This window comes from Notechis scutatus, chromosome 3 (assembly GCF_049901735.1).
Source record: "Notechis scutatus isolate UNSWTSFEM ecotype Mainland chromosome 3, rNotScu1.2, whole genome shotgun sequence".
In the NCBI taxonomy this organism is placed as follows: Eukaryota; Metazoa; Chordata; class Lepidosauria; order Squamata; family Elapidae; genus Notechis; species Notechis scutatus.
In genome coordinates this window covers 92,415,180-92,430,809 of record NC_142011.1, presented here as the reverse complement: position 1 = coordinate 92,430,809, position 15,630 = coordinate 92,415,180, and the positions used below count along the sequence as shown (strand labels likewise).

At 38.1% G+C, this 15,630-nt stretch overlaps 1 protein-coding gene across 4 annotated transcripts in view; it reads left to right on the top strand.

The window, feature by feature from the left end:
- The window catches only part of VAV3 (vav guanine nucleotide exchange factor 3), a 197,520-nt gene that overhangs the window by 144,786 nt on the left and 37,104 nt on the right, over positions 1–15,630 (top strand). For all 4 annotated transcript variants that reach the window (XM_087960761.1, XM_087960759.1, XM_087960758.1 and 1 more), the window contains one exon: positions 894–939. In XM_087960761.1, coding sequence (XP_087816887.1) covers positions 894–939 — 46 coding nt within the window. The remainder of the gene's footprint in view (positions 1–893; positions 940–15,630) is intronic.

Sequence of the window (15,630 nt, the reverse complement as noted above, 5' to 3'; positions counted from 1 at the left end):
ATTGTATCAGCTCAGAAACAGCTCTAGATCTGGTTTAAAGTTCACTGAGTGATGAGCTCACCACTTGCAGTGCTTCTCTGTAGGATTTTTAAAGAACATATCTGTCCTTTCCAGGCACTTCACCAACATGCAATCAAGGGATAAATGCTCAGTTGCAAATTGTTCAAAGGGTATCATTTCAATTTCAGAGTTTGCAAGAAGTTTTAAATGTAGGACAAATGGCAGCTTTGCAGCCAAGGAAAGTCACGTTGCAGTGACTCAGAAGTTCTTGTAAACAACTGTATGCATGAAACATTAGGAATGTACAGGCCTTCAAGGGCGTGTTTCACTTCAACAAAGAAGAAAACACAGCACACCTGAAACTGTTTCATGAAACATCATGTCCTTTTGCAGCTAAGAGTGAAGCAAATGGCTGCATTGCTTCATTTCACTCCACTTGGATGTTCTTCACAGCCTCCTACAGCTTCCTGCATTTGCATTAGTGAGATGAATTGTACCACTTGTAGCAGAATCAGTGCTGCCTCTGCAGGCCAAAACACCATGAACTGAAAATGTGAATGTGGAGAACATTAGCAACTCTTTTTTAATTCCTTTGTTTTATAGAATGAAGGAAATGATGAAGGAGATATATACATTCAACTTTTTTTTTACATGTTCTTTTGGGTTATCTGAAATTACGTGAATTGACATGAGTTCTGGTCATGTATTTAACATTTTGCGGTCAGCAGAATTGAAGATAATCTCAGGTCGGCATAAGACTAGAAGATTTGGGTGTGTGTATGGAAACACCAATGTGAAGTAATGGTGCGCTAATTGAATAGAATTTACATGAAAAGAGGAACTATTTCTATTTTAGAAAGTAATCTCTAACTGGCATGTCTTTAATTACACAGAAACGACTGAATGGACTTCGAAAGAGTTCCAGGCATATGGACTCAGGTTTGTTTGAGTTTTGTTTTCCTGATACATTTGTTTTGATTTGCTAATAAAAGCTGATGAGACTGGAATTGATTTGTCATAGTAGCGCTCTGTTTTTTGACTTACTTCCGACTCAAGGACCTTCTATACACGTTTTCATAAGCGGACTGCTGAGATGTAATTTGCTATGGGTTCTAACCTCATGCATGTTCCAGACCTGACACAATAACAAAATAGAGTATGGCGACATTTAAATATTTCTTTTTTACAACGTTATAGTAATGTTTTTATTTGTCTGGAGTAACAGGCTGCATGTAACTCTCTGATTGTCAGAATAGGTGTTGTTGTTTTTTAGCTTTCTGATTTTTTTTAAAGGGCCAGAAAGGATGCAGTAAGCAGTAGCAGAAGGTAACAATTTACCCCACCCAAATCTTTCCTTCCCCCTAAAGCTGGAAGATGTTTCCCACTGGAGCAAAAATAAAATCACTTTATGCTATATGCTGTATATTGGGTTTGCCCCATAAATCTCAGCAAACTTGATTGTTCCTGCCAAAGCTACTAAGGTTTCACCAGCCATGTCCTCTGCATCCCAATGCAGTGAAAACAAAGTACTGAATGTTATAGCCCAGCCTTGAGGTTGTTTAGATAAAACTGGGATTCTTATCAGCCTATGTCTAATGACCTATGGCTAGTACAATGATTTTCCTTCTTCTGTGGCACTTCTGCAGGGACTTGGGTCAGTATTTCCAATTTCTTCCTTGCAACCTGTTAAATTGAGAGGTTCAGGCAATGAATATGGTCCCCTAATTCTACACTGAGAATTTGATTGATCAGTTGAGTATTATTACAATTGCTATGCTGCAGCACTAGAAATTTTTGACATAGAGGCATTTCAGCAATTAGAGCACTCTTTGTTTGACTGATACTTTTTAATCTTGCTGAATTCTATAGTTTAGATTCATATAAGCCACGAGGCTTCTAATTACAGTCCTGTGTTTTCAGTGGTTCAGTCATATGACTAATTAAACTCCAAATACATCTTGTTGCTTTATTTTTCTTTTTAAAATGTGCTCTTAAACTAGGTTTACATTCTTAGAGCTTCTGGACTATTGGTTAACTCTTCCCCCACTCTTAAATAGAGAAACCAGTTAATCTTACAAACTGTATGTGTTTCTTAGTTATTGCTGTTTCACCCTGGAGGCTGAAGATAATAAGAATCTTGAGGTGTGACTCCCCAAGCAAAATTCAGTTTAATCACTGCTTAATACTAAATAATTCCTTATAGCTTATAAACACCTATTTTGAATGCAGTTACCAGGAGTGTTTTTATATACACTGATTTTATGTCTCCTGAGAAAGATTTTATTTTATTTGTTTCATTTAGTAAATTCATAGCTTATTTTTCAATCAAATTGTCCCATAGTGCAAATACAGTGAACTATAATAAAATCAAACAGTAACAAACTAAAAACTAAATAGAGAATCAGGTAAAATATCCTGAAAAAGCCTCTGAAAAGATACCCTGTTTCTCCAACAATATGGCCTCCCCCAATAGGAAGTCCCAGCATGTTTTATAGGCATGAAATGAAATTAAGCCCCTCCCCCCAAATTAAGGCCTATATTAAAACATGCGAAATGGGGGGGAATGGTGAGGGGGCTTGCCGTTAGGAAGCACTTTTGTTGCACACCTGGATATGGTGCTGCCTGCGTTGACCCCGATACGAAGTGGCCTACCAACGCCGAGGTCAACATCCAAGCCATCGCTGCCCGCCCACCCGAAGATGCAAGGGGGGAAAAATTAAGTCACCCCCAAAAAGACGGCCTAGCCATTTTTTCGGGGCTCAAAAAAAAATAAGACCCGGCCTTATTATATGAGAAACACGGTAACTACTGTATATTTGCAAAACATAAATAAGCACAACAGAGTCTAACATCCATATCTTAAATGTTGGCATTCTGGTTCTTCTGAAATCATCTTCAAGGAAGGAGTGGATTAAAAGGCAGAAAATGTAGAGGGATTGAAAGAGTAATCCTACATATTTTAGTACATAATTGATCCCATACAGAGAAGACCAATATCAGAATGGTTTTAGACATGGTTGGGCTTTTACAGATGTTTTACTTTTGATATGAGGAGCAACAACAATCAAAAATAAAAATGGCCATGAATTTGGTCCAAATGGCTGTCTCCATTTTGTAGTTACAGCTGTTGGGTATCCTGGTGCTTCCAGATGCATTGGTTTTCAGTCCCATCAGCCCCAGCAGGTAGGGCCAATGAATGGAATTGTAGTTTAAAAAAAATCAGGTTACCTGAATTTGGGTTTTCTTGGCAAAGCAGTATGGGAAGAGTTGGGATTGGTGTGTGGCAAAGGATGATGTCTTTCTTCTGCTCATAAATGATAGAAATGTGGAGTCTTTGGTGCTCTCTGAGGTTTCGTACACACGTACATTCATGCACACACACTCATCCACACTTATGTCCTCAACTAGGCTGGCAGGCAAAGATGACTCAAAGAGTGGGTGGGCTTTTATCCCCAAAGTCCTTGCTTTGTTCTGGTTGGTTGGACTTGGGGAGGGGCTTCCCATGTGCTCAGGCCCACCTTCCGATTCAGGTGACTTTTTTTTTTCTTTTTTTCCTTAACAACTTAGTTCCTTCTTAACTACCGTGTTTTTTTGCACCATAAGATACACCTAGCTTTTGGGGAAGAAAACAAGAAAAAAAAATCTACCTTACAGTAAACAGCCTAGTCAGCTTCAGCACAGCTTGATTTAGCATGAGCAGCGGATAGGTGGTTGGATCAGCCTCCCAGAATACCTCCAATCAGCTGTTCCAGGCTGTGGGGATCGCCATCACTGCCAGTCGCTGCTGCCAATAGCCACCTCTGCATCCCCCATTTTCGGCCTTTGCGCGTCTTGTTTTCAGCCCGTTCCGGGCAGTGGGGATTGCTACCGATTGCTGAAGCTGAGCAGGCTGTTTGCTGCAAGGAGGCAAATTGCTGGGAGGCAGAGGTTGAAGGGTGAAGGCCCACAGGTAGGCAGGGCTTTGGTAACATTCGTTCTATAAGATAGGCAGGCATTTCCACCCACTTTTTTTTGCGGGGGGGGGGAGTGTGTCTTATAGTGTGAAAAATATAGTACTTTCCCTGACAGAGCTTTTCCTGGCTTTTGTCCATCCTGCTTATGTGCCTGCTTCATCTTTAGGTGTGGCAGCTTAGGCCTAGTCTCACATTAATTCCATATTTTGCATATTATTTACTGCTTGATTATTGATCTGGTATTAATCATGATGGTAATCTCAGTTTATATAGTTGTTGATTGCTGGGGAGGAGGTGTTCTGGTCATTTTGTTTCCATTTTAGAATTTTAATTGTCTCTTTTGAATGATGTGTAAATGTTGCTTACCTCTGTGAGCCTGTTGATGGCTAATTTGTCTGAGTGCCAAGCTTCCAGGAATTCCTAGCATTTTTGGACTTAGCTTGGTCTAGGACACTCACAATTTCCAAATTGAAACTGTGGTTATATCTGTCCATATGTAAATATAAATAGAGAGCACATCCCACTCCCTTCTAGCACTTAAGAAGTTACCTAGTTCAGTAATGAAAGCTCTGCAAGTAAGCAACCAACATTAGAGAGACCAATGACTCCACAGTTCAACCCTAAACTACAAATAATCTCTTCTATTGATGTCTTCTCAGGGATTCTAGTTTCATATCTTTTTAAAAAGTAGTGTTGAACTTGGTTGAGTAACAAGCACTACTTGCCTTTCATCTAAATCAACATTCTTCAAACAAATATTTTTCAGATATTTGAATCATATTTCCCATCAACCTTTTGTACTATACCTGACAGATTGGGGAAGCCTGGGCTGGATAAATAAAAGCATGCATATTTTTTTATTTAATTCTATTAAAAGAAAAAAATCATGTGCTTTACAGTAATTATTCAGGTGGTTTTTTTTTCTTAGCTCCATTTTATAAATTCTTTTTCACAATTTAATTGCAAGGGGTTTCAGTCCATGACAAGTTATGAGTTGTTAAATGCTTCTAAATGTAGCAACCTGAGAATATTTGCATTTAATTTTAAAACAGGATTTCAGTCTAGAATCAATTACTTGGAAAAAATCTTCTCTCTGCAAGAAAAAAAAGAGATTGATATTATATTCCTACTACTTTGGGCTTGTTTGCACGGGAGTAGCCTCCTACCTGTTTTTTTAATGTCAAATATGGAATCTTTTGGAAGAAATATTCTTCATTGTTTTTTCACACCCTAATTTTTTGCTATAAATTAATGAATGAAACAGCATTTTGGAAAAGTTTCCAGTGCCATTTCAAACTTTTATGTCAGGGAGAATGAATCTTCTGTGTGCCTAATTGGATAAAATAATGGGAATCATTGGTCTAATTTTCCATCTCTTTGCATGTAACTAAAAGCATTCCATTTTTAGGAACACTGTACTGGTTCAAGTTGGTTGTGCAAACCAACAAAACACAAATGTTCTCCAGATTCCAATATCATGAGAAGAGAGTTTTAATTGGTTTAAAAGGTTCCGTCTTAGACCCAGTACTCTTCAATATCTTCATTAACGACTTAGATGAAGGGAATAGAAGGGGAACTTACCAAATTTGCAGATGATACTAAGCTGGCAGGAATAGCTAACATCCAAGAAGATGGATCTTGACAGACTAGAACACTGAGTCATATTTAACAAAATTAAATTCAATGTAGAGAAAAGTAAAGTTCTACACTTAGGCAACAAAAACCAAAAGTACACATATAGACTGGGTGAAACCAGGCTCAATAACAGTAACTGTGAGAGGGATCTTGGAGTCTTAGTGGACAACCAGCTAAATAGGAGCCAGCAGTGTGCAGCAGCAGCCGAAAAAGCTAATGCAATCCTAAATTGTATTAACAGAGGGATACAATCAAGATCAAGGGAGGTACTAATACCACTCTATAAAGCCTTACTAAGACCACACCTAGAGTACTGCATCCAGTTTTGTTTACCACATTACAAAAAAGATGTTGAGACTCTACAAAAAGTACAGAGAAGAGCAACCAGGATGATTAGGGGACTGGAGGCTAAAACATATGAAGAACGGTTACAGGAACTGGGCTTGGATAGTCTAGTAAAGAGAAGGACCGGGGAGACATGATAGCAGTCTTCCAGTATTTGAGGGCTGCCACAGAGAGGAGGGGATCAAGCTATTTTCTAAAGCACCTGGATGGAAACTGAGCAAGGACAGATTTAACCTGGAAATAAGGCAAAACCTTCTGACAGTGAGAACAATCAACCAATGGAACAGTTTGCCCTTGGAAGTTGTGGGAGCGCCATCAGTTGAGACTTTCAAGAAGAGGTTGGATTGCCATCTGTCAGAAATGGTGTAGGGTTTCCCGCTTGGGCAGGAGGTTGGACTAGATGACCTACAAGGTCCCTTCCAACTCTGATTATCTGTTATCTGTTAATTTGGCATATCACCGAAATGTTGTTGAATGATGCAAGAGATCACACTTTGGTATTGCTTCTTCTAGAGGGATTCACTATCTACTGTTGGAATTGGACAGAAAAAGAAGTTATCAGATTGCTTTTAAGCAAATTAATCTATTTGGTTCTTGGGGTTTTTGTCTCCACATTATTTGATTCTATTGCATCTAAAACATTTCCCTGTTCTAAGCACATTATTCTTTAATCAAGTTCTATACAATTTGGAAATCATTAGCCTAAATTATGTTTTACTTGATTCTCTGGTTCAAAAAGTATTGATATTTCTTTACTGAATTTGTCCTGTTGGGTACAACAGAATTCTGGCCACACAGATCCATGCCAATAATTATTCATGATGTAAACATGTCTTTATTCCAAAAGATGTTGTTATAGTTGACATGATTCTTGGTTTTAATCTTTCAATGTCTCCATTGCATCTTTTAAATGAAAGTTACAAGAAGTGCTGAACCAAATCAGATTCACATTACTTCACATCATTAGATTGAGCCTTTAGGTTAGAAGTTATATTTTGTGTGCCCAGTGATTGCAGCTGGATAGTTGGATGACTCCGCAGTTGTTAATGAGCTCTGTTGTTTTCTCATCTGATGTGCTGATTTTTCATCAAAGTACTTGTTTAATGCTTGTAAGTATCACATGAACTACAGTCTTTATGCCAGCTTCAGAGCCTCTGCCCAGACAAATACATTAAACTTTTAGTTGAAGACAAGAACCAGCATGCCTTATCCCTGCAAGTAACTTTTGGAAAAGCTATTTATTACTAGATGTTTAGCCTTCAAGTTTTGTTTTTTTTTAGTTTTAGTTCAGTAGTACACATGAGATGGTAGAAAGATCCAGATGTTTCAAAGATCCCCAGAATTGTAGGAGGGCTATCTTAAACTTTTATCACTTTGCATGTTAGAAACTATCAGCGCATATTAAGCAAGTTGTAGGAGTGTCATATCCACTTTTATCAAAGTCTTGGGAATGCATCCCTCCCTTGATCTGAAACTGAGAGCGAACAACACTTGATAGAGGGAAAGTGAAAGAAGGAACAGTTGTGAAAATCAACTTCTTGTTTAGATGTGGATGAATCTTGTAGTAGCGTAGATTTGCTTTGCTCTAAGACAGGGGTCCCCAACCACGGTCCACGGACCGGTACCGGTCCGCGGAACAACTCCTACCGGGCGCGGCTTGCTGGCGCCGCCATCTTTTTCATGAAAAAGTGCTTCCGGTGAGCTTTTCCGGTAGAAAGCTCACTGGAAGCACGCTTTCATCAAAAAGATGGCGGCGCTTAGCGCGATGAGCTTTTCTGGGTGAAAGCCATTTCTACCCGGAAAAGCTCACCGAAGCGCTAGCGCCGCCATCTTTTTGATGAAAACATGCTTCCGTGAAGTCACCGGAAGCACTTTTTCATCAAAAAGATGGCGGCGCCAGCTGATGCCGGCACGGGCCGCGGCGCCCAGCTGATACCGGGCCGCGGCGTCAAAAAGGTTGGGGATCACTGCTCTAAGACACTTGCGTTCTGGTTTGGCTTTCTGTAAATCCCTGTTAATAGAACTTTTTGACATATAGATTGATGGCCTAAGGTTCCTGAGGTTCAAGGCTAGCAAAAATCCTTCTGAGTCATCTTAAAACAACAATCAGTGCTTTCTGTTCTCTTAACATTGCTCTGCCCTTCTCAAAATAATTTGCAGTTTTTCTAGTATTATATCTTTTTCTGAAAACAGTCAGACGTTCTGTAAATATAAGATTAGATAACCCTTTAAAACCAATGTTTTGTTCTTATTGCTGCCTCTATGATAAAGAATGGCACAGATAGTTTTTCATAACCCCATTCCCCATACATCTTAAACTTCAAAAGATCCTGAGCTGTCTTTGACACAGAAGGACGATGAAATCTTTTTCAATCATTACTTGAGAGGTGGAGAATACAGTGGAAATGGATATCTCACTTGTACAAATCTTTATGAAATGCTGACCTTAAGATCTGGGCTCTGTCTTAAACAACAGAATGCTTTAAAAAGCAACTAAAGATTTCTTAAGCTAAATTCGGTTTGACCTTCTACATTTCATAAGAGCCAAAGAGATGAATTTTTAAAATTTCAATTCAATTTTAAATCTCATTTTGAAATCCAAAAATGGCACATTCAGTTCTGAGATATAAAAATTGTGCATGTGCAGGGTGTCTCAAGTTCTTTTCGTACAAAAGTGTGGCAAGTGTTAATTAGTAGACTCAGAACCTTAATTAAGATATAAATCAATGAAGAATCATGATGTTTTGATGATTTACTAAATTTTAATTTAAATAAATGAAGGAATCTTCCTCTAAAATTTAGCTCATTTATCATTAATAATTTAGCAGTTACATCAGTGTCCAAAACTTAAATAACTCTTATTGCTAGAAGATGTTGTATATTTGTTGAAACCTGTATAGTTTCCTAGATGGCTGGAGTTCAAATTGTATATTAACTTAATATATAGCATGCAACTGTGTGTGCTCATTTTTCAGAATAGCTCATGCAAAGCTTTGAAGCAAACTTTCACTAATACACTGATGATGACACCCAATTCCTCATTGATTATTATGGGACCATTCCATATCCTGTAAAGCTGTAAGAATTTCATTCTGGGCTGGATGAGATGAGTCAAATTAAGTCCATATTATCTATGGTTGAACATAATAAGAAAAAAAAAGCTTAGGAATTTGGCATCTACTATGTCTGGAAGACTTTGTAACCCTAAGACCGTGATGGTGAACCTATGGTACACATGCCGGAAGTGGCTGTGCATGCCAGAATGCGACAAGTCACCCGGAAGAGCCCCACTGCACATGTGTGCGCGCCACCCGCCCGCTGATTGTTGGGTATCTGGCACACATGCGCAGGGTGCATGGGTGTGTGGGAGATGTGCACACATGTGCAGAGATGCACGGTGTGCATGGGGAGACATGGGGATCACACGTGCATGCACAGAGGCACATGGCGCATGGGAGTTCACACACCCATGTGCAGTGATGTGCGGTGCATGGGGGTTCATGCACGCATGTGCAGATGGGGGTGCATGCATTGCCTTCTGGGTGCTGGCACAGGAGCCCAAAAAGGTTAGCCACCACTGCCCTAAGAAGATCAGGTTTTTAAATGAAGACTTTACTGTCCTTCACTGTTTCTGAATTTTTAGACAGCTGCAAAGGAAGCATTTCCACAATTTCTTTATTTCACCAGTGATGATTTTTCCTAAAGCAGATGTGCCTCTATGTTATGGTTAAATCATATGTAGACAATTGCAATATTACCATATATTGCCCTTGAAAAGCATCTGGAAGATTAGTGCAAACTAAAGCATTTGGGCTGCTTGCTATTATTCTGTATGGAAATCAGATACCAGTAACAAAAGTTGACCCATTTGTTTTTCTGGGTCAGTTTAAAGATTTAACTTTAAAAACTTTATACCAAGAAGGGGGGATCTCCAGATTCCATGTGGAATATCTCTTTGGGAAGTTTTTTGTTTGGGTAGGCTGTTTCATTCTCTCAAGGCTCACTCTTTCCTTTCTCATTAGTACTTGTTGTGACCCTGTTTAATTATTAAGAAAGGTCTTTCTTGCAATCTCTCTTGTTCAATATGCCATAATCATTTCAGCCTGGCTATCTGAGGGACAGTCTCTCTGGCTGTGAAGTTGACCTTGTTGATCACAGAGGGCCATAAGTCAAATATATCTATTCACTTGGCCGATGAAACTGTTTTCAGTTTTCAGTATTTGTGTTTGTGTGTGTGTGTGTGTGTGTGTGTGTGTGTGTGTATTTATTATATAGCTTTGAGATATGTCTGGGCTATTCAAATAGGATGCTAATATGGAAAAAAAAGATAACCTTGTAATTCACATAGGAAAAAAAAAGTAGGGACTCAGAGATATAGTGCTGACTAAAACAGTGAAAGATAATGGCTATCACTTCCATAGGTACTTTGTACAACTTCAGCTTGTGTGATGTAATTATATTTCAATTATACTTGTTTGATTAACTTTCAACTTAGAAGATTGCATTTAATAGGTATTTCTCCACAAACATTAAAAATATTGGCCAATTCACACTACTCTTCATAGATGGCTATTGTTTAACAGTATGCACAGAGTAGTATATTCCCTACTTTCATGGAGGTTGAGGCTACTCTTTCATGTTATTTGAATCAAGCTGGCAAAAATAAAAAATAAGTTTGGCTTTTGATGATATACACGATTATGTTAGTAGGTCATAGTTCTTTCAGAGCAATTTCAGAAACAGAGCAATACCTTTGACAGCTTCACTGGGTTAGTAGTGGATGGGATTCAATTTCTGCAAGAACTTTGAATGTAGACTGATAGAACATTTTCCCCTTTGACCTGCACTTGATAATGCTTGATGGTTGAGAAGGTTCAGCTTTGAGTTTGAAGCCCTAGCATTGTTTAAAATCTGTAAAAGATTTAGACCCAACATAATGTATTGTAATATTCATATAGTTTTATATTATTGGGGACATAACCTTCATTTTTTTTACTTTATATTAAATTTGGTTTTGCATGGCTTCTGTTATGCGAATCACTTTGTGTGCAGTTTTATAAAAAAGCAACAAATAGAAACTATATAGAAAACTCTGCATCCGTTATAATTCATAGGGCAGACTAAAGTCTGAAATGTATCGTTGATAAATAGACTTGGTTTATGACTGTATGTCAAATACAAATGAAAACCAAACTTTTATATATTATTATGGTTGGTTGCACAGACAGCAGATGTTTAGACAGGATTTTTGTAGATCTATCAAGTCCTTTCCTGGGATAGGTAGATATTGTTTGACGGTGTTAAAGGTATTGTCGCAGAATGTGAAGTATTCCAAGGTTTTTGCAGTTGACTGATGGTGATTTTGTCAATGCCAATGGTGTTCAAGTGCTTGTCAAGTGATACTTGTTTGAATTCTGAAGTCTCAGAGCACTTTAGCGTTTTCATTTTCTGTTACTTTATCTCTTTTGTAGTCCTACCAGTTGTTGCTCACAAGCAAATGGTTTTTCTTGTAGATATTCCATTGCACTTTTGCTTCTATTTTGTCATGCAGCTAGCAGCTAACTAGGTGGCCCACTGTTTCTTCAGCTTCTTTCAGACAACATTTCCTGTCTGTCTCTAGCTTCCCAATTCTGGTTTTGTGTGTATTTGTTCTTAAGACTTGGTCTTGTGCAACCAGAATTAGCCCCTCTACCTCTCACTTCAACTTTCCTGCTCTTAACCATTGCCAGATCCTGTTATTTGCTTTGCCTGCTAGTTTTTTTAATGTCCTTATTACATGTGTAATATCTGTACAATTAGATTCACAATCAAAGACTTGTGAAAACTTAATCATTTAAATTCTTACCAAGGACCCAAGAATTATTAAGATAGTGGGTATCTAAGGAATTGGAACTAAGTAGAGCCAAACTGGGTATTATTATTATTTTGTAAAATTAGGGTGTTCAGGTGCAGTAAATTCAAAATTTCCAAATATCAAGGGAGTCCCTTGGGTATTGCTCCAAGGACTCCAATCACAATTGGTGTAACAGCAGAGTTCTTAGGAAAGAAATGGGAAAATGCAGAAATGTAGTGCTGAAGGCAATGCAGATTCCATTGGAGTCAAAAGGATTTTTGATTGCTATATTTGAAATGCACATCAGGAACTTCTGCTTGATTTTCAATACTGGCAAAGATCCCATGATCCTGATATTGAGAGACTGTCAGTAGTGGTGTTGTTCAGTACAATCAGATATGATAAACTACTCTCTTTCCCTGGAATATCCAATCTGTTTGAAATTCAGTGGGGGCCCTCATGTTTGCATGCATGCAGCTCTCCTTCCTGTTTGCATAACCAGCAGCAGTTTCATTTCTTCAGGGTAAATCTATTAAGGAAAATCCTCTAGAGACTTTTCGAGGGATTATTCCCTTTAAATGCAGATGACAGGAGCTGATAAGGCACAAGAAAGCAAATTTTCCTCTTTAACAGTTTTATTAACACCAGCAACAGAAACAAAAATAGCTAGAAAACATTGCAAATGGAATAAGAGGTGCGATTTAAAGCATGCTTAGAAAATAGCATTGCTCTATAAAAATGATTTGGTTTTGTTTCCTTTCCATCTCTGTGAAAATAGATGCCTTATGATCAGAATGCCACTTCTAAGACTCTAGGTATGACCAGGCTGTTTTACAGCAAGAAAGATGGAATCTAACTTGCTTCTGACATCTATGCGGTTATGCTTAATTTAACTTAACTTTTTGGTCAAATCTACAAGTTTTAATGGGTTAAATGATAAAGTATTTTTCACAGACTAGGAGAACTTGATTAATGACCTGCCAATGGCGGTAGGTCTGGGGCCCTGATGGCAAACCTATGGCATGCGTGCTGGAAGTGGCATGAAGAGCCATCTCTGCCAGAATGTGAGCTGGCGCCCCAGATCAGGTCCACTGCGCCTGCACACGCGCCTCCCGCCAGCCAGCTAATTGTCGGGTATCTGCCATGCATACGCGAGGGTGGGGCACACATGGGAGATGTGCATGCCTGCGCAGAGGTGTGGGGTTCGTGGGGGGGTCACACACATGTGTATGGGGTCATGCAATGACAAAAAGGTTAGCCATCACTGGTCTGGGTTTATTATATATATTCCATTTTTTAAGACATTTGCTTAAGTTATAGTATTGAAGGACCGCCAATAAAGGAGGCGTGCCACTAGAGGAGGCCCCATTAACCAGGGAATTCTGGTGGTGGGGTCCAGGAGAGGAGATTTCTCTGACATTGTGCCTGCCCTTTAGAATATCTTACCTTCCTCCCCCCTGGAGTGAGGTTAGCTCCCACCATTCTTACCTTCTGTAAGAGCTTAAAGATTCCAGCAGAGGGGTTTCACATTGGAGGTGGTTGATAAATTAACAACCGACCCCACCCTCCCTTCTCATCAAAACGCCTCTCCCCTCATCTTTTTAGCTAGGTTGTTTTTGTAGTATTGTATTTACATTATAAACAATACAGTTTTATCTTTTAATATTGTAAGCTGCCCAGAGTTACCTTCTGGCAAAACGGACAGCTAATAAATTTTACAAATAAATAAATAAATAAACATTACTACAAAAATTAAATTAGAGGTTTGCTACAAAAATTACATTAGAGGTGAGGAATGTTTTCTCACATTCGGCGGTGCTTTATTTTTTTTTTCCAAATTAGTTTTCAAATTTATATAGCCTCCTGTGTCTCAAAACAAGTAACTCTGGGCAGAGTACAACAGTTAATACACAAAATCTCTGAAAACATAGGAATCTATCATGTCACCAAGAAAATAGACTTGGTACAGAATTATGGAATGCAAACATATTATTCAGCTCAATTTCTTAACAAATATTAGAGTTTTCTTCCTGTTCCATGTACATTATATTTTTTCACTGTGTAGTCCTTGGAATGGTCAGGATTAATAAGAATATTTATAATGTTACTTAACTTTAGCAGTCTCTTTACTTTTAAACAAATTGTCAAAAATTGTAAAGCTGCTAAATGAAAAGTTATAGTGCCTTAGACATTAATTATATGACTCATTCAGTCTGATTTCTAAAGCTCAAGCTTCAACCCTTTAGATTTAAGATAAAAAATGGCTCCAACCATTTTCAGTAATGCTGAAGTGCACATTCATGGAAACATTAAATAAACATTTGCTCTTGAGTTCCATGTTATCTATGTAATAGTAATGAGCTAGAATGTTTCAGTGTTGATGGATAAAAGATTATCTATTAAGTATTGCTGTGTCATAGATGCACCTGCAAAAAGTGTTACTCCCTCACAATGAGTGAGGTTTGAACCAGATTTTTGAATTGTGATATTCTTAGCAATGTCACTTTTTCCTGCTTCTACCCATGGTTCCATTATTTTTTTAATCCATATTCTTCAAATTAATAATAAATAATTCAGTATTTAAACACCTTTTTAATTAGTCTTTAGCTACATTGCTGGTCTAAATGGATATATGCTAAACTTGCCAAAAGTGTTTAAGTGAGTATAGCATCTTGATTTTCAGTGCTGTGATTCAAAAGAGATCTAAAAAAGAGAGAGAGAGATTTGCAGAGGTAGATTTCTTACAGTGTATTCCTGCATTGAAGTTTTATATACAGTTTCAAATATGTATAAAATGATCATGGGGACACAGGAGAAAAAAGATACATGTATATCTTGGATAAAGATTTCCTTAGTTTAAACTTGTAATCGAAAGGCCTCAGAAACCATAGCAAATGGATGAAATCTGTGACTTTACTGTCACTAGCTTTGTAGGTTCAAACACAACTCCATCCTACAATCATATTGATTTAGAGAAATTTATTTGGGCCCCACATAGTACCTTCAAAGACCTTTATGGCTTGGAGCTGAGTTATTTATGAGAATATCTCTCCCCTGTGGTATCTACCATCCCATGAGATTTAGTAGGAGAGGCATGCTTTGCGTAATGTATTTTCGGTCTGACATTATCCCCACCCCCCTTGCATCCCTCTGGGTTCAACTGTGTTGTGTGGGTAATGCATTTTCTCTCAGAAAGAGGCATTGCTCCTTTTTCTTCAAGATAGCTGAGCAGTAGAGGAACTCCCTGAAACAGCTTGCTGAGACTTGATGAACCAAGCAGCAATACCTCAGCTTAAGCATGCCTGAAAAATGAAAATACCTCTGCTAGATGGTTGCATCTGTTAAAAAACAAAAGGCCAGTTAATAAATAAGCATCTGGAAACTAGCCCAGATTTTTTGTTTTAGACAAACACACAGAATAATTCAAGTAGTTTGCCCAAAGGTCAAAAGAATTACTGGGCTGTTTATTTTCTGATCAGTTGGTAAGTCAAAAACAAACATCCAAAAAGCACAACTTTTCATTAAAAAAAAAAAGAGAGAGCAACTCAGATGCCACCACTCTAACATACTTATTTTTCAGGTAGTGTGATGGGCATCACAGATGCTTTTGACCATCAGAATTGTTCATAATGTACAATGAAAGCAATTACTGTGAAAATCCAATAACACCTAGGAAAAACTGGCATTTTCTTTTCAAGCAATTGTATCAGAAACGTGGCACAGTTTGTGACTAAACATATTTTCTTTTCAGATGTGAGTAACATAAATGTGTTTTCTCATATCAGGATCTAAAAGCATTTATTATTTCCCCCCCTTTTGCCCTAAAATTAGATAGTCTTGAGATACATCTTTCACAAAGCCACA